A 26,341-nucleotide genomic window follows, 5' to 3' on the forward strand; every position below is an offset into this window, starting at 1 on the left:
GGAAGGAAAACAGGACTCCAGTATTGAAAGAAAGAAGTCTTACTTGTACATCAAAATATTGGCAAATGGAGATATATTTATGTTGTAAGCTAAAAAAGAGTATAATGCACACATGCATGTGTAAATATATATAATATTCCCCCTCCCCATATATATTCTTCCTTTCTTTCCTTCCTGTGTTGGGAATGGAACCCAGGACCTTGCCCAAGCTAGGCAAGAATTTTACTACTGAGCCACATTCCCATCTTCAAAATTAAAAAAATAAAAATTAAAAAACCTCCTGATCTTCAGAGTCTCGGATGAAAAGTCTTCTATAAATAACGAATTTCACAAATGCTCAGTCTGCCTCGGTGGCGTCTTGTTTTTCATCCATGAGTGCCAGGACTTTGGGATTCCGTAAATACCCGTGAGGGGCAGCAGTAAGGAGACCTCTTCCGCGTCCCTTCTCCGACCCTGCTCTGCCAGTAAGCCACCGCTAGCTGTAATCCGACGGCAGCAAAAAAAATGACCAGGGTCCTGGGCTGGGCAGTCTCTTGAGGCTACGGTCAGTCCAGCAGGCGGCGCTGTCCGGCCGCAGTGGCCGCGCCTGTCCTCGCTCTGATTGGCTGGGGCCGTGGCCCGCGCCCACGGCTACCCTCCGGGTCCGCCAAGTGCAGCGGTTCGCCAGCTCCCGCCCCAGTCTGCGGGCCTCCGAAGCGGCGGCTGGGCCGGAGCGGCGCGGCGGAGGGGACAAGATCAGGGCAGGACGGAATTGGATAGCCGGGAGAGCCCCGCACACCCAGCAAGATGCTGTCCTGGCGGCTGCAGACGGGGTCCGAGAAGGCTGAGCTGCAGGAGCTCAACGCCCGGCTCTACGAATACGTATGTCGAGTGCGGGAGTTGGAGCGCGAAAACCTGCTCCTGGAGGAGGAACTGCGCCACCGGCGCGGACAGGAGGACCTGTGGGCCGAGGGGCAGGCCCGCTTCGCCGAGGAGGCACGCAGCTTGCGGCAGCAGTTGGACGAGCTCAGCTGGGCCACGGCACTGGCAGAGGGTGAGCGCGACGCTCTGCGACGCGAGTTGCGGGAGCTGCAGCTGTTGGCCACCGAAGCGAACGCCGCCCGCGGCCGCCTGGACGCCGAGCTGGGCGCTCAGCAGCGCGAGCTGCAGGAGGCGCTTGGCGCGCGAGCCGCCCTCGAAGCTCTGTTGGGCCGACTTCAGGCTGAGCGCCGCGGCCTCGACGCGGCCCACGAGCGCGACGTGCGGGAGCTTCGCTCTCGCGCCTCCAGCCTGACCATGCACTACCGAGCCCGGGCTGCCGGCCCCGCCGCGCCCCCGCCGCGTCTGCGGGAGGTGCACGACAGCTACGCGCTGCTGGTGGCCGAGTCGTGGCGGGAGACAGTGCAGCTGTACGAGGACGAGGTGCGCGAGCTGGAAGAAGCGCTGCGGCGCGGCCAAGAGAGCCGGCGCGAAGCCGAAAAGGAGGCGCAACTCTGCGCCAAGGAAGCAGAGGCGCTGCAGCACGAGGCGCTCGAGCTAGAGCAATTGCGCGCGCGGCTGGAGGATGAGCTGCTACGGATGCGCGAGGAGTACGGGCTGCAAGTGGAGGAGCGTCAGGTCCGTGCCTGGAATGTCCCCCTCTTCCTGTGGCCCCAGCTGGTCACCATGCTTACGGTGTGGGTGGGAAAGCCGGGTTCCAGGAACCGCAGCCAGTTCACTCAGGGTCGGAGCGCGGCATCAAGAGAGGATAGGGCCGGCTCAAAGGGTACCCAACACTTTGCGGCAGGAGCCTTCAGGGTCCAGCAGCTTGCCAGCCTTGGAAGAAGAGTGTGGTCCATTGGTCTTTCAACTCTTCAGTGGTCTAGCTCGGGGTAACAGGTCCCGTGGCTAGCTCAATCCCCATCATCTTGTTAGATTGGCAACCTAACAAGGATTGTTGTTGTTTTGTTTTTTGAGGTAGTGGGGATTGAACTGAGGGTCTGGCACATGGTAGTCAAGCGCTCTACCTCTGAGCTACAACCCCAGCCCTATTTTTTAATTTCGAGTCAGGGTCTTGCTAAATTCCTCGGGGCTGACCATGAACTTGCAATCTTGCCTCAGCCTCCCAAGTAGTAGGGATCACAGGCATTCACATGGGACACAACTTTAAATTTTGACATCACTGGGCACATCCCAACAAACGACCTTCTTGGCTTTAGGTTTTCCCAGTCGCCTGTGCTCTGTGTACCTAGTAAACTTGGACCCAAAAGTCAACCAAGAAATTTCTCTTGATTTCCAGAATTGACAGCACATCCCTACTTGGATATGTCAGTGTGTTGGTTGGGAAGTTTCAAGGCAATGGCAAGTCCTTACGTGGAGGCCTCCCAATCTTAAGTTGGTTTCCAAAACGGTTTTTATTTTGTCAGAATGATTTCTCAGATAGTTGTGGCTGCCTTATTTGTTCTTGAGAGGAGCAGCAACTATTTTGCAGGAAAGGTCCAGAGTCATTTTGCTCACAGTATGAGCTGATGTCAGATCTCTGGGTATATAAAAGTTGTGGGAAAGCAGGTCCCTGTGGTGGATGTTATTACAAGTGCAGACTTCTATAAACAGTTACTATTTCAGAGAAGCAACGCCCTCACCCTCTGAACCCAGCAGGGTCACCTGTGGTTGATTTATTGTCTGTACACCCAGTCCAGTCTTAGTGTTTGGCTCTGGCCCTACCTAGCCTCAGCCAGGGTTAGAAATGTTCTTAAATCTGTAGTTCTAAGGACAATAGTTTGAAATAACGTCAGCACAATTTCAGAAAGATTTTAAGGGAACAGTTTGCAGCTCTGAGCTAACGATTTATGATATGGTGATTTTGTGCTCTAATTTAAAAAAAAATTAGAAGTAAAGGGCACTTGTGGGTATTGATATGGAATGACTGGGGTGATGTGGCATGTATCTACAGAGAGTCACCAAATATCTTATTATCTTTGGTTCCCTGTACTGTGCTAGGGTTTCAGTATCCAAAGAGCTAAAGACTAGATGGGCAGTCATAAAAAGTAATATGGGACTAAATTGTAGAAAATTTTGTCTTTTGGGTTGTGGGCTTTGTTTGTCTTCATTTCATAAATCAATTTTGGCTCGTTTCAGACCTTTAAGCTCTGGTTTCAGTGTTCTTTTTAGCAACAGAACCCTTCACCTCTAATGAAATCTTCAGAGGAACATCAAATCTCAGGTGAAAACAGAGTTCACCTGGCTGGAAGAGAGATGGGGACTTGGAAGTGTAGTTAGAATCACTGTCCGTTTCTTTCTCCATACAAGGACTCTGACCACCTAGGGAAGTGCTTCCCTGAGGTCACACCTGACTCAGAATAGGACCCCATCCTTAACTCTCTATCCAGTGATATCTCTGTCTTGTTGGAATTTGCTTCTTTTCCCTAAAAGTAACAAGGAAAGAACATTTTGATAAGGACCTGGTTTCTTGGTGTTTTTTTTTTTTTTTAAGTCCCAGTTTACGGAATGTTACTAGTTATTACTTTATCCTTATCCTGAATCTTTCCCCAGTCAGCAACGATATTTCAAGTTGTACTCCAAAAGATTAAACACCATAAAAATGCTCAGAATTATGTCAAAGTTATTTATGATTTAATCCCAAGCCTCTACTTTATTCAGATTCCATACAAGCTCAGTCTGTGGAGGCTAAAAACTGCTTTAACTGATTTCCTCTTCACAGTGTTTTATTACTAACAGTTAACTTCTATCAAAGTGCTTCCTGTAGCACAGGTATCAAACACTTCATGCATATTCACTCTTGATCTTTATTCCAAATCCTAGCCCTATTTCATAGATGATGAAATGGGCATACAGATCACCTAGTCTGTAAGTAGCTAGAACAGGGTACTCCTCGGTTTGATGCCTGAACAACCAATCACTGGGTCACATTTCCTCTCTTTCATCTAAGAGAAACCTCTTAAAGGGGTCAAATACCCATCCGTGATTGTAAGATATGAGTATAGAGTTTAGGGTGCTGTCTGGGATAGAGCTATAAATACTTAAGAAGCATCCAATTTATGCTTATTATTATTAATACATTTAGTTTTTGTATTTTGAGTGAGGTAATCACGGTATTTAAGTCCCTTTAAGCTCTAATGTTCAGAATTGTGAGTGACTCGGACATTTGCAAGCTCTTCCTATCCTGTCTGTGTGATGTGCTCAACAAGGGGCAGCTTAGAAGATTTGGTAGAGTGAGTTAATTCTCTTGAGATGAACAGCAGAGCACTTTCCCTTGGTGTGGAACTTGGTTTTACCATCAGTTGTGTGGAACTTGGTTTTACCATCAGTTTTGTGGAACTTGATTTTACCATCAATTGTGATGGTCTCCTAAAGCTCTCTCCATTGCAGCTGGAAAAACTGACATCTCTCCCAGGTTTTTTTGCAACATTAGGTGAAACGGCTTTGCTTGGGCTGGAATTAGCATTCTGTGCCTGGTTTCTAGCCCTCCAGGCTGGTCGTTAGCTTGAGAACTTCTAGCAAAGCAGAGTCCATGTCTGAAGCTTTGTTCTATCACCAAGATTAGTTGTGATTTTGGGGAAGACTATTGGGAATCAATCATTCTTACTTGTTCATCTTCCTGCTTCCAAAAATCCAAGAATTTTTCTTTGACAATTTAGGAAGAGCTGACTCACATGGAAATGTGGTTGGAATGATACTAATTTCAGCTTAAGCTCTGTTTCATTTTCCTCATTTGGTGGGGCATAGCAGTCTTCTGTGTGTTTGGGGCAGGGAGAGAGAGTCTTTGTGCACACCCCTTTGGTATAGCTGAGCCATCTTTATCTGCTCAGGAGGTTTGTGGGTAGAGAACTGAGTTCATCTGATTTTTTTTTTCTAAGTAATCTAGCAACACTTGAACTTGGTTGTAAGGAATAAATTACTACAAATTCTCAAGTTTACTATATTAGAAAAGATACATGGTGTGAGCACACATAACACTCATTCACATGTATTTATAGCACATTTTATATTATAACCTTGTACCTGAATTTATATTCCCTGTAGAACAGGGTAACATAGATGTTAATACTGGGACTTACTATAGAATGTGTGAATGTCATGGCTAAATTTGGCAACTCTGTCACTAATCAAGGCTGTCATGTGGTTTGCTTTGGTAAACTGCTTTATCTGCTTATAATGCTAGCTTTGGGTTCCCTTAAGCATATTCATCCTGAGTCATTAGTCAGTGGTTCTTAAATTTATTCCTTTGCTTTAAAAGTTAAGTGTGTTTTGCTTTTAGTTTCTAGCACCTGTTATATAACAAGAGAACCTAACACAGTCATCAGCTTAGAAATGAAACTGTTGTAGAAAGCAAAACTATTTACATGCTGATCTTGTATTTTAGAATGATAAATCCAGTGTGAGATCTTAGTTCAGATCATACTTTGGTTTCATAGATACTACGCATTTCTTCTGGACTCTCAGTAACTTGCCAGGTGTTTAGGATGGTGGCTAGATTCTAGCAGCAATGAAAATACATTTCTCTCCCGAATTGTCTTATGTTTTCAATTCTAAAGATAAGTGCTTATAAGTGTGGTTTAGTTTAGTTAACTGTGTTCGAAAATACTGCTACTTTCCATTCCATACCAGAAGTTATAAGTATATGGACTTATTTCAGGGTTTAAATGTTTGCTTGGTTAATTATTCCCTAGAGTGACTAATTAACAACTATGATGAAAACACAAAGTGTAGAATGTACAAATGAAGCCATTGTGTTCGCTAACAAAAAGATATTGTGGACCTAAAATGGTACATTTTGAGGAGGGTAATATCATTTTGATCATTTTATCTTAAGTTAAATTCACCAAGATCCCACTTGTAACAAGTGTTACAAGTGTGCTATGTGACTGGCATTTGAGGGGCATGTGTCTGGAAGCTGAATGCAAAGGGTAGTGGTGACTTCTGTCTAAGGAGGGACAGGCCAGGTGAAGGTAATTAGCCAGGCATGAAGGCACCATGAGAGTGCTTATTAAATAGCTGTGCAAGAACAATCCAGAACAATCATTTGTTTCCAGAATATATTTCTTCCCTGATAATTTTAAAGTAGTTTCTCTAGGTGAAAAAAAAGAACTCTGCATCAGTTTACCTGATAATTATTGGAGAAAACATAAGTTTTAGGGAAATTTTAGTTCATATCTGAGTGTCTCCAGTTTTAAGTATTGTAAACCCCCTGATTTCTGGTTGTGGCCTATTTTCAATTGCATATCAATTGATCTGTTGGATATATTGGCTTTCCTAAGTAGACTGATGCCTGAAATTATAGAGATGATTTAAATAAACACCTTAGCATTCATTATTATCAGAGCATCTGAGCAGAGAAGCCAGTGATCTATCAAAATCCTCCATATGCATTAAAAAAATCTTCCAGGGGCTGGGGTTGAGGCTCAGCAGTAGAGCACTCGCCTAGCACATGTGAGACCCTGAGTTCGATCCTCAGCACCACATAAAAATAAATAAATAAAATAAAGATATTTAAAAAAATTTTTTTTAAATCTTCCATATAGAAGAGAGACAATATTTGAAACCATCCTTGCAATTGATCACCTGTTTAATAAGACTGGAGGTTTTTCACCTCCTTTTATGCCCTGAACTGTTGCCACCTTCAGTTCGACCTAGTTCTTGGATCTAAAAGCCCTTCTGTTCTCTTCACAGAGGGTGATCGATTGCCTGGAGGATGAGAAGGCGGCCCTCACCTTGGCCATGACTGACCGACTGCGGGACTATCAGGAACTTTTGCAGGTGAAAACTGGCCTCAGTCTGGAAGTGGCCACCTACAGGTAAGGATGCTGTGCAGGTTTGTCTTGAAGTCAGTGGTATAAACTCACTGAAGCATCTCTGTGGCTTTGTGATATAAGCAGAGAGCATCCTTTTCCATGGCCAGGTGAAGAGTCAAGTCCTCTATGGCTGAAAGGATGAAGAGGAAGAGCGAGGTCTTGCTCCGATCACTGGCCAGGGGTCCCTCAGAGTTGGCAATAGCTGAGTCTCATACCTTTGCCTAGTGTTTCTGCATCTTCTAAGAGCTTTGTACTTGTCAACTCACTAGATCCTAGGAGTTGGATACCTTGTTTATGGAGGAACAAACTTAACTCAGAGAAATTGCTGAGCTAGAATATATAGTGCCAGGATTTGGACCCAGGACATCTGAATCCATCTGCCTGTTGTGCTGTTCCTTCAAATTCCAGGGTACTGATGCACACACCCTCACGCCCAGCATCAGTTTGGCCTTGAAAAACTGCATCTGCACTATGAGACTAGTATGGAACTCTTGGGCAGCTGGCTTCATCAAGGTGTTGACTTGAATTCAGTATAACCAATCCAGATGGAAAGGTCACAGAGCACTCAAAGAGGCAGGGTGTAAGTGGGGCACAGAAGGCAATGGGTCCTCTTCAGAACCTGCTTTGTGTGACTTCTCCCCAGGTGGTCATCAACCTTTGGTTGAGATGGTGCCCCTTACTTCCCAGCAGCTTCATGCTCGGAAGGGCCCCAGATATCAGCAGCGTATTATGGAAGGACAGAGACCCGGGTTCCCACTGGTAACAATGGTAACAACAGCCAACATGATGCAGTCGGTACTGCCTGTCAGACATGGTGCTCAGTACTTAGCAGCTCTGCTCCTTGTCACTCTCTGAGGTGAGTGCCAGGCAAACCTTTTATAGGTGAGTGAGAAAGGCCTGGAGTTCAGGGCTGCAGGCCAGTGGGCAGGGCTGGAGCCAGCCGAGTCTGATCCCAGGTCTGTGCCTTCCTCACCAAACCATGGAAAGTGGGCACAGTGCCCACTTCATTTGCAAGATTATAGGTGTGAAGAGTTTGGAAAACCACCCTGGCAGACGAAAGGAAAGCATGGTCATCAGTGCCGTGTTGCGATGATATCATGCTTAACACTTTTGAGAAAGTTGACCTTCCTCCCACCCAGGCCTTACTTAAGGTAGTGGATGGACACAGCCTCACAGGGAAGAGGGGCTGATGGTGGTGTTGCCAGAGCTGGAATTGCTCCCACTTGTGACTTCCCAGCAGTGGCCATTGCCCCTGCCCCTGCCTAGTTGGCAGTCATCCCCCTGTGGACTATCTCATTGCAAATCTCATGTGAAAGGGAAAGGACTGGGGCTCTTTAAAGCCTAAGGCATATTTTTCTGTGTTTCTGACCAAGGCCAGCTCTCAAAGATCTTCAACCCTTCCTGGCCCAACCCTTCCTGGAACCTTCACAGTGGAGGAGAAACATTAAAGTGATCATAAATAACAAAATTGCATGTCTATGGTTTCCAAATATAGATTTGTAATTTATAAATGAATGTATAATTTGATAAAGTAAACACAAGTAATAAAATGAAGACAGTGAATGTCATAGTCCAACACTGGAGATTTTCATCAATCCCTGTTGGCCTGTGTGTAGCCAGAAAGATCAGGCATCCAGCTTGGCAGGTGGATAGGAGGATGAGACCTTTCAGTGCCAGAAGGCAGGAAGGTCCCTGCCTTTGTCTCCTGCCTGATAAGTGGTGATCAGGAGTAAAAATGAGGCTGGGCTTTGGACCTTGGATACCAAGGGAAGAGGAGACATGGTCCTGCTGAACCCCCTTTCAGGCAGGGTCTGTGGTTGCTCCCTTTTCCCTATCAGCAGCATTGCTGTGTGGGGCTGGAGGTGCTCATCTGCCTGATATGCAATCACATGTTTTTTCCTGCAGTATGAATGTTGATTGCACCAGCATCTGAGTGGTTACTGGAAAGATGCTCAGATGCAAGATGGATTCTCAGCCTGAGCTGTACCTGGGAACCCCTAAAGACCCTGAGAGGGCATTGACCCAGCCCAGAGATTCTGATTGGATTGGTGTGGGGTAGGACCAGGTGTGGTGGTTTTAAAACCCCTCTAGGTGATTGTTGGGCACTGCCAGTGTAGAGAACCACTGGTCCAGAGCTTACATGCTTAGAGGATAGTCTGCACCCAGCCACAAGTGCAGCATGATTGTAAGCTTGTTGAAAATGCAGAATCTCAGGCCCACCTCCAGCCTACTGGATCCTGGAGGGCCTTATAAAAAGATGCCAGGTGATTTGTGTACACTCTGCAGCCCCAGAGTGGGGGCATTGGTAAATGCTAAGCCTGTCCCACAGCAGTCTGGAGTAGGAGACCAAAGATGGATTGCTGTTGGAGAGGGGAAACTATGGGGTGTAGTACAGGCTCACACTGGGCATCAGTATGTCTGCAGCATGTGTGGCCATCCACTCAGGGTCACATTGGATCTGTCTAGGGTCACAGAATCCTGTAGAGCCTTCTGAGAGTGGCCTGAATTAGATGAAATTTGAAGCTCTGAACATCCTAGATAAGCAACACTCATTCCTTGAATCCTTATTTTGCAGATTCATGTCAAAATGAATATTCTAATTCTTTCTAATGTATTATTGTAAAACTTTTCAAACATAAGAAAAGCTGAATAAGCACTCTTGTACCTGCCATCTGAATTGTCTAGTGAACTAAATTTGCTTTATCTCATGACTGTCTACCTGTCTATCCCTGTATCATCATCCACCCTGTTTCTGATGCATCCTAAAGTAGGCTGCCTGGACCTCTGATTGTTACTGCGTGACAGGTAATGATAGCTGCCTTTTGTTGAGTACTTGCCATGTCTTAAGTGCTTTGTAGATAGTATCTCAAATTTTTATAACTTTTCTGCATATTTTGCATGTGATGAAACCCAAGCTCCAAGAGGCTGTTACTTAAAAGATCACACAGCTAGTAAGTAGAGAGCCCGAGATTCTTACCTCAGATCTTTAGCCAGGGCTTTGCCTCTTCATGCCCTGCTGACTGTCCTGTTAGACAGAAAGGTGTTGGATGTAGTGGGATACTGTAGGTAGAAGATGGTGAAGACTTTGCCCCTGTCCTCATGGTGCAGTTCTAGTGCAGTGGGAGCCCATGCGGCATGCGAGGAAGGCTTCCTGGAAGAGACAATGCTGGGTTCCTGTGGGAAGGCAAGCCCATATGGAAGGGCTTTCCAGGCTGAAGGAACACTGTGTTAGTTTTGCATTGCTGTGACCAAAAGATATGACAAGAGCAATCCACCAAAATATCATGGTAGAAGGGTCTGGCAGAGGGAAGCTACTCTACTTATGGCGCGTGGTGACCAGGATACAAAGAAAGTGATGAGGTTGGGGTCACAGGGAAAATGGACCCTTTCAGGGCATGCCCCTACTGACCCACCTCCTTTAGCCATGCCCCACCTGCCTACAGTTCCCACATCAGCCCATTCAAATTAGGGTGGACTGATTAGGTTACAGCTCTCCCAATCCAATCATTTTACCTCTGGACAGTTCTTCATTGACACAGCTTTGGGGGGATACCTCATACCAATCATAACAAGCATCTCCTTGGTGGGGATCTGAGGACTGAGCTAGCATGGCCTCTGTGGCAGTGCCAGGCATTTGGGGATCCCTGGCCAGCTTGGTTTTAGGGACCTGTCATGGACGATTGTGAGTAATGGATAGACAGGAGCCTGTGAGGCTGTCTTATGAGGTGGAATGTGGGGCCCTCAGGCTGCTTCAGAGATATAGGACATGTAGGAGTCAGTGCTGGACTCGGAACTGAAAAGGTATGACCTTTGTGGCCTTGGTGTTAAGAATCCTAAGCTGTAGATAAGGGGGCATGGACCTGTGTAGCCTTGTACATGGTAGGAAACAAGTATAGGTTTCTAGAGATCACAGGGGGTTGTAACACTTGGAAAAGTCTTCTGGGAGAAGGAGAGATTGGCCAGGGTCTTGAAGGATGTGGGGGAATTTGCACAGATATGGGAGGGAGGAGGTGACAAGTAGGGGAAATGTGGTAGGAGGGATACTGTTTAGGTAAAATGTCAGACAGGATATGAAAACGACAGAACGCACATTCTCAAGGAAGTACTGGAGATGGTTCACTGCCAACTGAAAGAGGTTAATAAATATGGTTCAGAGACAAAGAAGTATTCAAAGAACATGGAATTTGGGTTTTTCCTTGAAGTCAGTGGGGGAAGCAGGGACTTAGGAATTGGACCAGCAGAAAGGGATCAGGAGGGAGCTCCAGGTAGGCAAGAATAAATCAGAAAATGAGTGGAAGAAGGAGACTCAAGGTAAGTGAGCAGAGATCCGGGAAGGTGGTTGTGCAGGGGCCTCAGATATCAGGCTGCTGAGTTGGGGCTTTCTGCAGCAGGCAGGAGCAGTCCCCGGACCAGCAGCATGGAGTGGGCAGACAGCCACAGGCAGGTGGGGAGCCAAAAGCCTAGGTGTGGAGGTGGAGGGGTCTGTGGGCAGGAGGCAGGGAAGACGCAGGAGTCTCCTTCTTTGGAGTTCTGGTAGTGAAGGCCTGATATAAGTGACTGTGGCAGCCACAGCAGTGCCTGGCTGGTGCGGGAGTCAGCAAGGAGCCCGAGGGACTGTGGGTTTTCTGGGCAGGAGCATGGGAGAAGTGTGCTACTCAAGGGTGCTATTTCAAACTAGATCACCCACCACAGAGCCCTCTCCATAAATAGGTGCTTACAAAGAATTGGTGGTTGATAATATGAAGATGACAAAAATGAGAGCAATACCCAGAACCCACAGTGTCCCAACCCATCTCTCTGTGGCGTGAAGGTCTGGTCCAGCTGCTCTTGGCTGAGAACGGGTGGAAGCACAGTTAAAAAATAGGTAGCTCCCCTGCATGGCAGCGGCGACGGCAAACTTATCGTCAGCAAGAACCCATTAGAAAATACAGTGGGGAAAAAATAAAAGGTAATCAAGAGTGAAAGAACAAAAGCAAGAAAAAACTCAGGAAAAAACTAAAAGCAGAAACTGCAAATCTGAGGAATGAGGAAACTGTACAATGGATAACAGGAAGAAGGCTCATCCTGGGTTTTTGGTCTGGGTGACAGACGATGCAGTCTTGGTCAGATAAATGCTTACACCCTATATACACGTATGATCACACTACTGGTGTGACTCAGTGCCATGTCCAGCCAGAGGAATGAGAAGTTGTGCTCCATTTGTGTACAATGTGTCAAAATGCATTCTACTGTCATGTATAACTAATTGGAACAAATTTTAAAAAATAAAAAGAAAATTATAATGTTTTATTTTTTTAGGGGGAAAGGAGTACGTCATATGATGGTTGCTCTATATTTCACCTCAAAACAAACAAAGAAAAGCAAAGCCAGAATGATTTCCAAAATAAAAAGCCTGAAAAAAGTTTTGCCTAGCCAGCTATGAAACTGTAATGCGGAAATGTACTGCCTGGGGTCTTTAAGGCAAAAGTCCTTTTAAAAGTTTAATTTAGAAATAATAACATCAAAAAATGTTCTTTGTGTGTCTGCACAGGGGGGTTGTGAAGCTTCCAGTGGGCAGTGAGGGTGTGTTTTAACTGAGGGACAAGGCATTTTAGTCTCGTCTAGACTTTACTAATCATGAAGCAGCATAGATAACTCCTAATGCTTACAATCTTATCATTCTCCTGATATTTCTGGTTGCTCCATTATTTTTTAGGTCGCTTGTACCTTTTCATATGTGTTCAAAGGAAAATATTTCTTAAAGGGTTCTCAAGATCTGAGAGAAGTACATTTCATTTTCTAAAAGTTAAATCCTACTTTTTTGGGTGAGCACAGTGTCATGTACTTGTAATCCCAGCTGGTGGGGAGGCTGAGGCAGAAGGAAGGTAAGTTCGAGGCCAGCCTGACAACCTAGTGAGACCCTGTCTCAAAATAAATTTAAACAGGGTTGGGGATGTGGCTCAGTGCTAGAGTGCTTGCCTAGCTAGTGGGAGGCTCTGGGGTCAATACCCAGTATTGCAGGGACTTACTTGCTCTCTAGGTGACATATTTGGAATGAAGAAAAATTTTATAGTTTTAACAATGTATAGTTGAGAGGATAAACCAGTATGTTTGGTTGCTAACTAAGTAAACAAATTAACACCCAATCAACCATAAATTTAAATGATCAAAAGACCCTTGCCTTTTTAACTCACTTTAGTTAACTGAAAATCAGTTTTATTTCTGAGGTTGAAGAGGAGGTGATAGTGGTGAGTGATAATTAACTTTGACTGAGCACTTTGTGACAGCTATTGTTTTAAGAATTTTCACTTATTTACTGATTACCACCACAAACCTGAGTTCTCCCCATTTCGGAAATGGGGAAACTGAGTCAGAGCAAGTATAAGTGGTCAAACTAGGACTTGGTGGGTCCAGGATTTGAGTGCAGGTTTTCTGCCTCCAGAGCTTGGTCCCTTATGCACTTGTTGTGCCGCTTTTTCCTGTTCTATGAGTAACCTTTATGTCTCTGTTAGACTCCCTGCCCCCCGTCCCCCAGCACCCAGGTCTCTAGTATGTATTTTAGGATGGGATTTAATACTGATCACAGAGAGAATCGCGGGTAATGGCCCAGCACCACCACCTCCTTGTTATCCTTCACATAAAGCCTGTGTCCTTCTGACCCCTTTAAACTGAGTCTCTCCTCCCTTTTATGCTACAGTCTTCCTAGTCAAGTGACCTCTTATGGGCCAGGGTCTCCGGTGATCCAGGCAGCCCTTCTCCAGCTGAGGAGTTCACCTTCCATTATGTGCAATGAGGAGGCTGAGGCAGGCAGCTCAGAGGCTCCTCTCCCACCTCTCAGAGTCCCCAGCCTTCCCTTCCTTCTTCCATAGCTCCACTCCTGTGTTAGCTAGGTAATGCCATGTGAGCCATCCACAGGCCCCAGGGCCAGGGCAGGCTCCATACAGAGAGTGCTTCTAGAAACATCCTCTGCCTGTCCCTGTCCCCTCCCTCTTGTCCTCATTTATGGGAGGTGTACGGTGGGGTGGCCTTGTGCCCACAGTGCTGAACAATAGCAGATTTGCCTTGAAATTCCATTAGGATCATCTTTTCCGTGCAGACAGCCCTGCCTTGGGGCCAGTTAGGATGCCGGGTGGCCCATTAGGGCCTGGAGCCTGGCCAGAGGCCACATTACAGCACTGTGGGTTTGTGCTGGACTTCTTAATGAGGCCGGAGTCCGGGGTTTTCCCCGAATGTTTGCTTGTTTTCCTGCTCGAGGGGCTGCCAACCGGTGGGGCTCTGTGAAAGGCTCACTAATGGCCTGTGATTCAGGGGTTGGCGCCCCTCACGGTCTCCAGGGCCTGGAGGCAGTTCTCCTCCACCACTCTCAAAATAACCAGGTTTGATGGGCGCCTCCGAGAATGCTCTGTGCTTTCCTTAAAGAAACAGTGGTTTCTGAAACTGTTCCTTGAAGAGTGTTAGAGGAAACCTCCTCCGAGGTTTTGTTTCTGCCTCTGCCCTGTTAGTCCCAGGAGCTGAGTTTGACAGGGGCAGGATTCCGTGCCTGCCACTGAGGTGCACATGCTGCTGGGGCATGAATTAAATGACCAGTAGCCAGCTGTGCTCGTCAGACCTGTGCTGGGCACACAGGGTAGAGGAGGTGACATGTGCCTTGCTTCTGGGATCCAATCATTGATGGAGGACATAGATGAGGGGCTCTTGAAGGAAAGCACTGAGGGGCTGTTTGGGTGAAATCACAGGAGACGTTGTATCACTTCCATGAATGTGGTCTGGAGGGTCGGTCTGCAGGATTTGTATTTTTCTGAAATATGTATGAAATGCCACTGTCTCTAGCCTCGTGGGAAGGCCTACTTCATGCCAGGGGAAGGGTTGGGCAAGCCGGCTGCCTGGGTTTGTGGCTCACTGTTTTGGTAAGCCGTGGTCCCCTGGGCAAGGTGCCATCTCTACACTCCATCCAGCCTTCTGTAGAGCAAGGGTGCCAATCAAGACCCTGCCTAGTGGGGCAGCCAGGAGCACATAAGTGAGTGGGCTTGAGAGGTAGAGCTGAGCTGGGTGCTGAGAGTTGGCCAGAGATAAGAAAGGTCCTGGGTGTGGGAGGCATTGGTGCTGCTTCTCAGCCCTGTCCCAGACCACGTACCTGTCTTGCGTACCTTAGCACTCTGCTCAGGGTCCTGAACTCAACAAAAGCTTGGTGGTCTGAATTTCCCCGCAAAGTAAAACAGAACCACTCTCCTTTGTGGGATGGAGGTAGACATAGCTCCCCCCAGGGAATCTGTCATCTCTCCTCTGGGGCGTGCCATTGCTGTCTTCTGCTCCCTGAACCCCTCACAGGCACCTTTCTTCCTGGCTCATCCTGATGAAAGGGCCTGGGGCACCCGAGTCTTACTCCGGAACCTTGAGCAGGCTCTGAACTAGAACTTGGCCATCTCCCTGTGCCCTCCTCTGGCCCCCTTAGCTGTAGGATGCTACCTTCTGTGCTGTTGACCCCTGGAGTCTGGCTTTTATTCTGAACATCTCTCTTATGATACAGACCCCAGAATTTTCTTGGTGATGGAAGCTGTTTGTGTTCCTGGAACCTAAACTGCTTGGTCATGAGGGTGTGGGATTAATGGGAGGTGTCCTGTTTCCTGGCTCCCATCCTGAGTGGAAGCCTGGGGCTCTGGCCTCTGGTGTCCTTGCATCTGCACACATGTGCGCTTTAGTGTCCACTTCTGTGGCAAGCCCACCCGTGCCTACCTCAGCAGACCCCTCTTTGCCTTCTTTGCTTTGTTCCAGCTCCCAGTGAGTTTCTGGCCTTTGTGGGGGATCACTATGGTTAACTCAGTAGAAATAAATCTCAGTGTGGTTTGCCTGAGCTGCCAAGTCCCTGCCAAGAGCTGGGCTCCCTCCTCTGTTTTCCTGCCTGACTCTCAGAAGTAATATCAGCATTTCCATGTGGGCTGTGGTTCTGGTTGCCCTTTGCCATATACAGTGTATTTCTGGGAACTGGGGTTAGTGACATCACATGTTGCTCTAGCAACCAAACAACTGTTGAGCCCACAGCTACCAGCAGCCTTGGGGGGCCTCTGGGAGCCACCAGTTGGATTGGCAGCCCTGTGCTAACCCCCACCCTACCAGTATGCCGGGTCTGTCGGGCCCACGCCCACCACAGTGCCGGATCTGAAATGGTAGATGTGAGCAACAACTTAAAGAAGACACTGTAATTTTAGAATCTTGCTGCTAAGCATAGCCAAAGAAATCACCTAGATGGGTGCTTTCCGTTATTTTACTATAAGAGACAGCAGATAGTAAATAGGGTCCTCAGGTCTTCCTTTTCCTTCCTGCCTGCCTCCTTCTCTCTCTGTCTCTCCCCCCCCCCCCCCCATCTCCAAGGTGTCTCCAGGAACTCCATTTGGAAACCAGATACAGTGTAGCTGCCTTACTTATTTATGCATGGTGTCACTGTTCTTCAGGTCAGCCCTCTGCAGTCTGCCCCCACCCTGCAACTCCAAGAAGACCCCGTAGGCGTTGAAGTTGTTCTGGGCTCCAGTAGCCCAGGGTGAAGTGCTGGCCTGGGGCCCTCCCTTTTGCCCAAAGAAGCCAGACCTTGTCTTCCCCGCTGCACCATCTATGAGACACCACGTTGTGCATGTCATGTTCCTCCTTGCCCTGGGTGGGGAAGGCCTTACAGAAGGACTTTGCTTTCAGTACTTCTGAATTCCCTAGCCCACTCAGTTTCTTCAGCTGCCTGGTATCTGTTGAGCATCTGTCAGGTGGCAGGAGCTGGGCTGGGCACCAGGGATTTGGCTGTGAGCATAGCAGTGTAGCCTGGGGAGGCTGGTGAGTGGGTTGACCGTCCATGGTGCAGCCCCCGCCCAGCCATATCTCCAGACACAAGTCCTAAAACACATAGCACTGTGACAGTGTGGTCACTGACCAAATGCTACCCAATATATTTTATAAAAGGCACATCTCTGTTTTTTTTAATTGTCTTTCCTTTCCTATTTATTTATTTGTTTATTTGTTTATTTAGAGATAGCATTTCACTGTGTTCCCAGGCTGGCCTCAATCTCCTGGGCTCAAACGATCCTCCTTCCCAGGCTTCCCAAGTAGTTGGAACTATGAGTGTGGGCCACCACACCTGGCTGTTGACATTTTTTAATACATTATTTTAAAAAATCATTTTTCCAGGGCCTTGTTGGAAGGAGAAAGTAATCCGGAAATAACCATCTGGACTGAGTACACCGAAAATGTGCCACAAGGTAAATATAAGAGAAGCTAATTATTTAACTTGAAAAACGCTTTCCACCTGAATTGTCCTTCTGTGGGTAGAGAGTGAGGTCCCACTGATCTGGAAGGACAGGGCTGGCCTATGTTTTTCAGGTAACAGTTCATCTCTCTTTTATGTGCCAAATAGATTTCTTAGTTTAATGGAACATTATTTAAATTACGATGTTGATGAGATTGTGTGGGAAAGTGCTTTTAAAACTCATGTGCTCATCAAGCCAATATTTTGAGATATTCCTGGCCAACATGGTGAGGAGCCAAAGTGGCAAGCCAGGCAGAGTGAAGCCCGGTGAGGCTGTGGATATGGACCTGTGCATCATGCCCTTGGAGGAGACAAGCTTTCCCTTTCCAAACCGAAGTGTTAGGGTTGTATCCAGTTTGGGAAGATACTGTTTAGGCAACAGCAGGTGGTCAACATTCTGGAACCTGCTACCTGGGCAGAGGCGGGGATGGTTATAGCATTTCTCCCACCATAGGTGGAGACAGCTCAGGAGCTCTGTCTGGGTGCCCTGAGCACTCTTACTTCAGGCCCAAAGCTGCAGGACAGGGCTATCCTTCCTACAGCTGTAGAACCAACACAGGAGAATTTGATATTCATTTGAAAGACCCTAAGGACCTGTAAGATAATTTTAAAAAACATTTCTTAAGCCTTACATAATTTTAAAGGGATTCTGGCTAAATCATGGCATATTAAATTATATATGGTGTGTTTAATACACAGTCATCTCTTGGAGGCTGGGGATGTAGCTCAGTGGTAGAGCACTTGCCTAGTGTGCACAATCTCCAGCATTGCCAAAACAAACAAACAAACAAACAACTCCCCCCCACACCCACAAGTAAGTCCTGGCTCAGTCATCCCTTGGTATGTGGAGGAGATAGATTCTAGAACACACCTCCACCCCTTGTATATCAAAATCGGTGACTGCTCAAGTCCCTTGTATACAATGTTGGAATATTTGCATTTAACCTATGCATATCTTCCTGTATACTTTACATCAACTCTGGATGACCTGTAATACCTAATATAATGTAAATTCTATGTAAATAGATGTTATACAGTATTGTTTAGGGAATGATGAGAAAAAGCAGTCTGTACATGTTTAGCACCGATGCATTTTTTAAAATATGCTTTATCTTCAGTTGGATGAGTATGTGGATGCAGAACCTGAGGGGACCATAGCTATAGGGCCAACTGTCTGCCTTACTCTTGTAGTTTTAGTCATCATTGCTCCTAATAGGCCCTTCCCAGATTTGTTAGGTCACTAGGTTCAGAATAACAATTTTGGTTCTAATCATTTGACTGGAATGGATTTGGACTCAGACAATGTCTGCAAGTTTGCTTTCTAATTTTGAGAATAAGCCTTAAAAAAAGCAAAGATGTCCATGTAGGTGGCCCTTAGTTGACCTGCCTGGCGTCAGTTAACATCTGACATCTATAAAACAACAATTATTCATTCACCAGATTTCAAGGTTTACCACATTTTTGACTTGTACCTATGGAAGTCTGAAAGACTGTGACATACCTAGAGGAAGGGCCCAGGGCTAAGCTGCAAGGAGGCCCAACATTCTATGAATGGGGCTTGATTATAGTTTATAAGTGGTGACCTTGGAGCCCAGGAAGAGGGCTGATGGATGTCTCTGTTAACTTGTTTTTTTCCATCATTGTTTTTTTAAGCTTCTTGAAGGATATAGAGATCTCATATTTGTAACTAAATTTACTTTAGCGTTTACTATTATGCCAAAGAAAGCAGCTTTGGAATAAAAACTACTAGTTGTGAACTTTTTAATTAGACTTTAGGCTTCCAAGTAGTACTATGTCCTGCAGAGTATGTACCCATCAACTCTTTGTTGAATAAATCTATAGGTGAGTTCCCAGGTAGGGAATTGATCAGCACATATTAGTACACTTATATATGACTTTTGTCATATTGCCTAAACTAATGTTGTCCACTTGCTCACAAGATGATAGACCTGAAACGAGTCTGTGGTCATCCATATTAATCTTGCTGAACCTTAATTAAATCCAGGGGGGTTCCTGGGGGTTCATCTTCTGGCATTTTTCAGTTTAATATCAGTATTTTGGCCTAAAATGAGGAATTTTTGTGGGAATTTTCCTGGCTTGGTCTCTCTTCTATATCTTAGGATCTACCTGAAGGAGGTCTTTGGCCTTGATTGTCTAGAGGGAGATGAAGGGGAGAGAGGTCTCTGCCCAAGCTCAGCTGGATGGGGTGTGGGAAGACACTAGGGGGCACTCTTGGGAGGATGGTGCTTTGGCCATGTTAAAGCGCTGGCTGCCATGCCTAAGAGCAGGTTATCCTGGTGGCGTTTGGGCACCCAAAGGGTGACCCTATTTGTGGATGGTCCAGAGCAAAGCTGGAAGCCTTAAGATTCTTCTCAACTCTAGGATGGTTGTCTCTCCTGGACAGAAGGTAGGGTTGACAACTTTTTGCCTGGGCACTTTATCAGATGAGGAGGTTGTCACGTGAAAAAGGAGAAGAAATCAGGAAGCTCAAAAGAGTTAAAGTCTTCCATACCTATTGGCCCCGCAGGGAAATCAGTAAAAAATAAGAGTATATTAAATGGAGGAGAGCTATACTATTTGGTGTTCAGTAATTATACACTTTATAATTATAGAGTTCTTCTCTGCTGAAATAAGTAAAATAAATTTACCTCAAAAAGTAGAAATTAATGATTCTGAAATATCATAATATTGTGAAATTTCAGCTGCAAAACCCAGCACCTCTGGCCTCTCTCGCATATGTGCCATGCCTTATAATCAGATCTTTGATATTTCTCTTACGATGAGTGAATATTTTAAAAATAGGAACTGGAGAAAAGCGTTAGGTTGCAGTATTTGTAGTGCTATATTTTATTGTGACAATTTTTTAAATGACCCCCCCCCAAAAAAAAGAAAATTGGGGGACTAAAAATGTTTTATTTACAGGGGCCTTCCTGTGGTAATAGGGTATATTATGTTGAGAGGGATTTGACCTGCACTAGTGCTTTTAATAAAAAAGATAAATGATGCCTGTCATCTTAATGAACTGTTTGTTCAATTTCTACAGAATTCAGAAACGAATCCTATCGATATACCGACTCAGTATTACAGAGGAAAAATGAAAGAAATCTGTTTCCAAGGCAGAAAGCCCCCTTGGTGGGTTTAAACCACAGCTCCGCTCTGTATTCTCATGGGCACCTCGGATCTCAGACCACCAAGTCTGTTGGAAGTGAGGCCAGAAGAGGCTATTCTTCCTCCGTCACTACCCGGCAGGAAAACTCTTACGAAAAAATTGTCAATGGTCAAACCAATTTCCGAACTTTCTCTCCAACCCCCAGTCTTCCAAGAACAACCAACACCCAAGTTAAAACATTCCCCAGTAGACCCAAACCCGAAAGTACAAGGGCTGCCCCCACTTATTCAGGCAAAGAGTCCACCATTGCCCGCGAGTCGTACCAAGAACACAGGGACAACGTGGGAGCAGGTGTTGTAGAGAGCCCTCGGCCAAATGAGAGGACCGTCACTTTGGGGAAAAAAATAGAAGTGCAAACCACCAGGGAGCAAGAAAGAAATCGATTAGGATCCATCAAAATTAAGTCCGAAGAGAAAATGTTTGATTCCAAAGAAAAGGCTTCAGAGGAAAGAAACTTAAGGTGGGAAGAACTGACAAAGTTGGATAAAGAAGCCAGAAAGCGAGAAAGCCAGCAAATGAGGGAAAAGGTCAAAGAGAAGGAATCGCTGAAGGAGAAAAGTGTGAAAGAAAGAGAGATACCCATTAGTCTAGAAGTATCCCAGGGCAGCAGACCCCAGGTGTCTCCGAAAGGCTTACAGATGCCGGAGAAGAAGGATGCTGGTGACAGTAAAGCGGGAGAGACGGTGACAAAAGAGACGAGGTTCAGGTTGGGCACCAGCGACACTGCTAGTTCCCTGCCAAGCGATTCCATGACAGAAACCATAGCAGAAAACATTGTCACCAATATCCTGAAGCAGTTTACCCAGTCTCCCGACACCGAAGTGTCTGCTAATTCTTTCCCAGACACCAAAGTCACTTATGTGGATAGGAAAGAGCTTCCTGATGACAGGAAGACAAAGACGGAAATAGTCGTGGAGTCTAAACTGATGGAAGAAATTGATGTTTCAGACGAAGCCGCCCTGGACCGCCTTTTAGGCAAGGATGTGAAGGAAGTGGGGCTGAAGGGAAAGTCGGCAGAGCGGATGATAGGGGATATCATCAACCTTAGTCTGAAGGGAAGAGAGGGGAGAGCAAAGGTGGTCAACGTGGAGATCGTGGAAGAGCCCGTGAGCTACGCAGGCAGTCGCGGGGCGGAGGAGTTTCCCACCCCCTTTGAAGTGGAGGAGGTGGATGATGTGTCTCCCAGCTCCAAGGGGCTTGTGGAGGAAGAGGAAGGTGATGGAGACACCAATGTCATGTTCTCAGTGAATCGGCGTCAAAGGACCAAGCCGCCCCGGGAGAGCGTCGTAACACACGTGGAAGAAGTGACGGAGGCAGGTGACTCAGAGGACGAACAGAGTTATTTTGTTTCGACCCCAGATGAGTACCCCGGGGGCCATGATGGAGATGAAGGCTCCGTGTATGGGCAGATTCACATTGAAGAAGAATCCACCATCAGGTACTCCTGGCAAGATGAAATTGTGCAGGGGACTTGGAGGAGGAGAAAGAAGGATGGCACAGTGGAGGAGAAGGAGGTGGAGACCCTGGAAGTTCCCGCAGCCTCTCCGGGGGGCAGCAAGGGTTCTGCTCACTGGAAGGAAGAAGCTAGTGGTGAACTGCATGCGGAACCCACGGTCATCGAAAAAGAAATCAAAATACCACATGAATTCCACACCTCCATTAAGGGCGGCTTCTCCAAGGAGCCTCGACGCCAGCTGGTGGAGGTGATTGGGCAGCTGGAAGAAACCCTTCCTGAGCTGCCTGAGCGCATGAAGAAAGAGCTGTCTACCCTGACCAGAGAGGGTCAAGGGGAGCTGGGGAGCGTTTCAGTTGATGTGAAGAAAGTCCAGGCCTCCGACGGTGGGCCTGTGACCTTAGTTGCTGAGGTCAACCTCTCACAAACCGTGGACGCTGATCAACTGGACCTAGAGGAACTGAGCAGAGATGAAGCCGGGGAAATAGAGAAAGCTGTGGAGTCCGTGGTAAGGGAGAGCTTGACCAAGCGACATGGCCAGTCACCTGGAAGCCCAGACAGGGAAGGTGGAGCTGAAGTGTCAGCTGGTGGCATTAGCTTCAAGCGCTGGGCCACGAGGGAACTGTACAGCCCGTCTGGTGATCTGGAGGATGACGCCGGCAAGCCCTCTGCCCAAGGCCCGGTGTCAGCCACCGTGAAAGTCAGCAGCCCCAGGGGCTTCGTGCAGACTCACGTGCTGGAGGACGTCAGCCAGTCCAGTAGGTACATTAAACTAGGCCCCACAGAAATCTGGAGGACTGAGCAAGTCTCCCACGGAGGACCCACCGCAGAGGTGGCGGAGGTAAGTAGTGACCTCAGTCAGGCAGGCAGCTCCGCAGGAGCCAGCCAGTCTGTGAGGCACTTCACGGTGGGTCCCCATCCAAGTCAAGTGTCCACAGAAGTCATCTTTCAAGGCCCGATCTCTGCCTGGCAGGAGGCAGGGGGCAAAGAAGAGCCTGACCTGGCAGAGCTGTCCACCACAGATCCTGAGAGATCCGAGAGGCACAGCACCTTTGGCTCCAGGCAGTTTCATGCTGAAAAGGAAATTAGTTTTCAGGGTCCCATTTCGGGGGCAGTGAAGGTTGGTGAGAGTTTTGTAACTGAAGAGTCAGTGGGTATCCAGACTTCTGTAAGGCATCTTCAGTTAGGCCCTAAAGAAGGACTTAAGGAGAAAATTCAGTTTATAGCCCCCCTTTCAGACAAAATGGAGTGGGATATCAGAGGGGAGTCTGTATGCACCCAGGAGTCACCAGGGAGCAGCACATCTGTCAGGCACATCGACATCGGGCCTCTGAGGCAGCCAGCCACTGAGCTGACAGTTCCCCAACCTGTGGAATTTGGTGACTCAGAATGCATCGTCCAAGGAGAGGGCTCACCAGGCATGGCCCAGGCCACTCGTAGTTATACCTTGGGTAGAAAAGTCCTCATGACTGAAAAGAGCACATTCCAAAGGCTTGTTTCTGAGTCTCCTCAGGAGGGTAGTGCAGGGGACACGTCAGGGGCAGAAGTGACATCAGGTATTAGCAGATCCTTTAAGCACATTCAATTAGGTCCTACAGAGACCAAAACCGCTGAACACATCGTCATCCATGGACCCGTGGCCAAAACATTTGCTCTGGCTGGTTCTGCAGATTCCCCTGAGCTAGGCGAGTTAACAGGCAGCAGCACAACGCTAAGGCACTTTGCACTGGGGCCCAAAGAAACTTCCTTTACTTTTCAGATGGACGTGAGTAACACAAAGGCGATCCCCCGCTGGACACCAGAGGCAGGGACAGAAGTGGATTCTCACAGTGTATCTGACCGTGGTGTCCGGAGAGATGCTGACAGTAGGAATGACCGGGCAGCTGGCGGGAGCTTTCAGGCCTCTGCTGGGGATGGAGAGAAGGGTGCGGAGCAGGCGGGGTTCGATAAGACAGTGCAGATGCAGAGAATGGTAGACCAAAGGTCAGTGATTTCAGATGAAAAGAAAGTTGCCCTCCTCTACCTAGACAATGAGGAGGAGGAGGAGGATGGACACTGGTTTTGACAAGCAGAAATATTTTGTTTTAAATGGCATCTTGTTTGGAAATACACTAACATACAAAGGCCTTACTTTATGTGTAGGGGGGGCCTTATTATCAAAACTGCCCCCATTTTGCTTACTTTAGAGAACTCTGGGCAATGCCAATTGACTTCAAAGTTTATCTGAATTTCAGATTAGTTCATGCCTTCAGAGGCTTTGGAATTTTAGTTTTGAATTGGGACTTTTGCCAAAAAACACTTTTTTTATCTTTTTAATCTTAAAAACTTCCTTTTTCTCTACTTGTGGAGATAGTTTCTGCCAGTTTTGCACCTGGTCACAGACAGAGCTTCCATCTGTTTGATACTGTGACTAATCATCTATGAACAAGATGCCTAAACATTAACCAGATTAAAATAATATATTTAAGAGTCGATTTTGTTTGCATGTGCTAACATGAAATAATAAACTAACATTTTAAGGGAAAAATAAGTACATTTTTACTTTCCAAAGTCTTTGAAATAAGCAAGACTATATCTTAAAAAAAAATCAAAATAATTTCATCTTTAGAAAAAAGTCACTTGTTAGCAACTTAAATTCATTTTAAGACTTGAATGAATTGCTTTCTATGTGCAGAACTTTAAAAAACATAGTGTTTTATTTATGGAGAGGACAGCTGTAGTCTACTGCAATGTTTCAAATCAACATACCTGCTATGTTTGCACCAGTTCCCCTGCACTGTTTGCATGATAGGGAAAATGATTGTTGGAAGTTGCTTATAGGACCATTTATTTTTTGCAGTACTAAGTCATGAAGTAGTGCACAGCCTGAATACTCTTTTTTTGTTGTGGCCTAAGTTCTGGAGTAGCTGGATCCTGTCAGAGTCTGCATTCTTGAGCATCTCTGTGCCCCAGCCCTTAGCACCAGTGTTCTGGTTCACTGGTGAGGGGTAGAACCCTGCACTCAGTGAGGAGGGTGTTGATGCTCAAACTGCACCTGCACCGGCAAAGTGATCTTGTGCAGGAAAACAGAAGGACAAGGTGGACTGTGCCTCCCAAAGAGGCTGTTCTCAACTGCCCCCTTGTGGGTTGGAGCTCTGTCTGAGCTCGAAGACTGAAGGATGAAAATGCAGCAACCACAAGCCAACCTCGTGGAAGCTTTTTGCACTTTAAACAGAAATCCTGACAGTGGGGGTGTTTTGTCCAGTGAAACACATAACACATTAGATGAAATAGGGTGTGTGGAGCAGGAACTGGGTGGCTCTCCTACAACCCAGCACCCAGGCACCCAGGACAGGCCCTGGAAGTTGACAGAGGCCTCGTGCTCATGGGCCATGTAATGTGGACCTGCAAACTTATACTACTGAATTTAAGATATTAGGAGGAGTGTGCTCATTTGGATTCATTTTTATTTTGCACATGGGTCTTGTTTTTAAAGTCCCCATCTTTCAAAGATGTAGCATCACATATTAATGGGTTTCTAGCAGCACAGCATTATTTTAGTCCAGACTAGTTGCTCTCACATAACGTGGGCTAAGCGTTGCTTCCTGTGGCACAGTGTGGTAGATCTGATGGTAGTAAATTCAGGAAGAAGGATCCGTGGTAATGCCACCTGCAGGTGGGTTATGAATATGGTGGCGGAGGTAAGACATTGGAGGGTCTTCCCTCCTTCTCTCACATAATGGGTGGGTGGGTGGGTGTCTCCTCTCGTCCCTGTAATGGTGATGGCAGGTAGGTTAGGAAGAATTAGTTTTCCTTAGTCAATAAGTGGAGGAGAAATATATAATGCCTTTCAAGATGATCTGTTAAAAAACAAACAAACAAACATCATGAATCCAGGTAAAGAAAGAAAGTTGATTTGAATAGCAAGTTTAGATCTTTGTTACCCATCTGCCAAATTAACTAGTGGTTATCAAACTAACATAGAGGTGACTCCTTTGCAAAGGCTTGTCTTTTCCAACATGGTCAAAGATGTGCTGATTTATGTTCACCGTAATTGGTAATGGTGTTATTTATTAGAATTTGGTACAGGTGACAGCCTTTTACTTGATGACAAGACAAAGTGATGGTGAAGAGTCTATTATGAGTCTAAATGGGCTTAGCTGGATGTCACTGTCCTAACTCATTAACTTGTAAATGGGTGCTGATGTAAGCAGGTTATTAATATCACAACCCACCTTTACTTATTTTGGAAAATAAAAATCTTAGACCTTAATTTTCATCTCTAAGTTGGAATGCATGTCTTCAAGGAAATATTCTGCCAGAAGTGTTTACCAGTATGGAGTCATGAGCTGTCATCGTGCTAAATCTCTGGATCACGGCTTGCCCTTGACATCATGGCAGGTCACCCCAGAGGTCCATGTTCTTTAAAACCAGCCACTGTGATCCACCAGAGTGGGAACACAAAGAACCTTTTCCTATTCATTATTATGTGGACAAAATAGTGTTTATTGGATGTTTTTGAACTTCCCACTGGTTGATTTGATAGTTTGTTTAGGATGTGTGTTTAGAATGGAATCATCTAAGAAGCTGACTTTGCTAACCTCCTGTTCGTAAAGGGAAATGTCACAGACTGTGTAGAAATAAAAAATCTGAGGAGAAAAAAAACACTATGTTGTTCCTAAAGAGAATGAATGTTTTCCATTCAA

The 26,341-nt window shown here is 46.4% G+C and overlaps 1 protein-coding gene across 2 annotated transcripts; it reads left to right on the plus strand.

The window, feature by feature from the left end:
• The first annotated feature begins 624 nt into the window (after nt 1–624).
• Nucleotides 625–26,341, plus strand: Synm (synemin). 2 transcript variants are annotated; one of them, XM_005320093.5, is made up of 5 exons: nt 626–1,596; nt 6,649–6,773; nt 16,917–16,987; nt 20,078–22,497; nt 23,416–26,341. In XM_005320093.5, exons 1-5 carry the CDS (start codon nt 787–789, stop codon nt 23,719–23,721), a joined length of 3,732 nt encoding a protein of 1,243 aa, XP_005320150.2. In that variant the 5' UTR covers nt 626–786; the 3' UTR covers nt 23,722–26,341. The 2 variants fall into 2 exon arrangements, with proteins under 2 accessions (XP_005320149.2, XP_005320150.2); XM_005320092.5 differs by having other exon boundaries at nt 625–1,596; nt 20,078–26,341.

This window comes from Ictidomys tridecemlineatus, chromosome 5, assembly GCF_052094955.1.
Source record: "Ictidomys tridecemlineatus isolate mIctTri1 chromosome 5, mIctTri1.hap1, whole genome shotgun sequence".
NCBI classification, from domain to species: Eukaryota; Metazoa; Chordata; class Mammalia; order Rodentia; family Sciuridae; genus Ictidomys; species Ictidomys tridecemlineatus.

Excerpts from the sequence above, each read along its gene's own strand:
- Synm (XM_005320092.5), top strand. The coding sequence starts at position 787 with ATGCTGTCCTGGCGGCTGCAGACGGGGTCCGAGAAGGCTGAGCTGCAG. Across the intron at positions 1,597-6,648 it reads TGCAAGTGGAGGAGCGTCAG|AGGGTGATCGATTGCCTGGA; the intron begins GTCCGTGCCTGG and ends TTCTCTTCACAG. Across the intron at positions 6,774-16,916 it reads CTGGAAGTGGCCACCTACAG|GGCCTTGTTGGAAGGAGAAA; the intron begins GTAAGGATGCTG and ends TCATTTTTCCAG.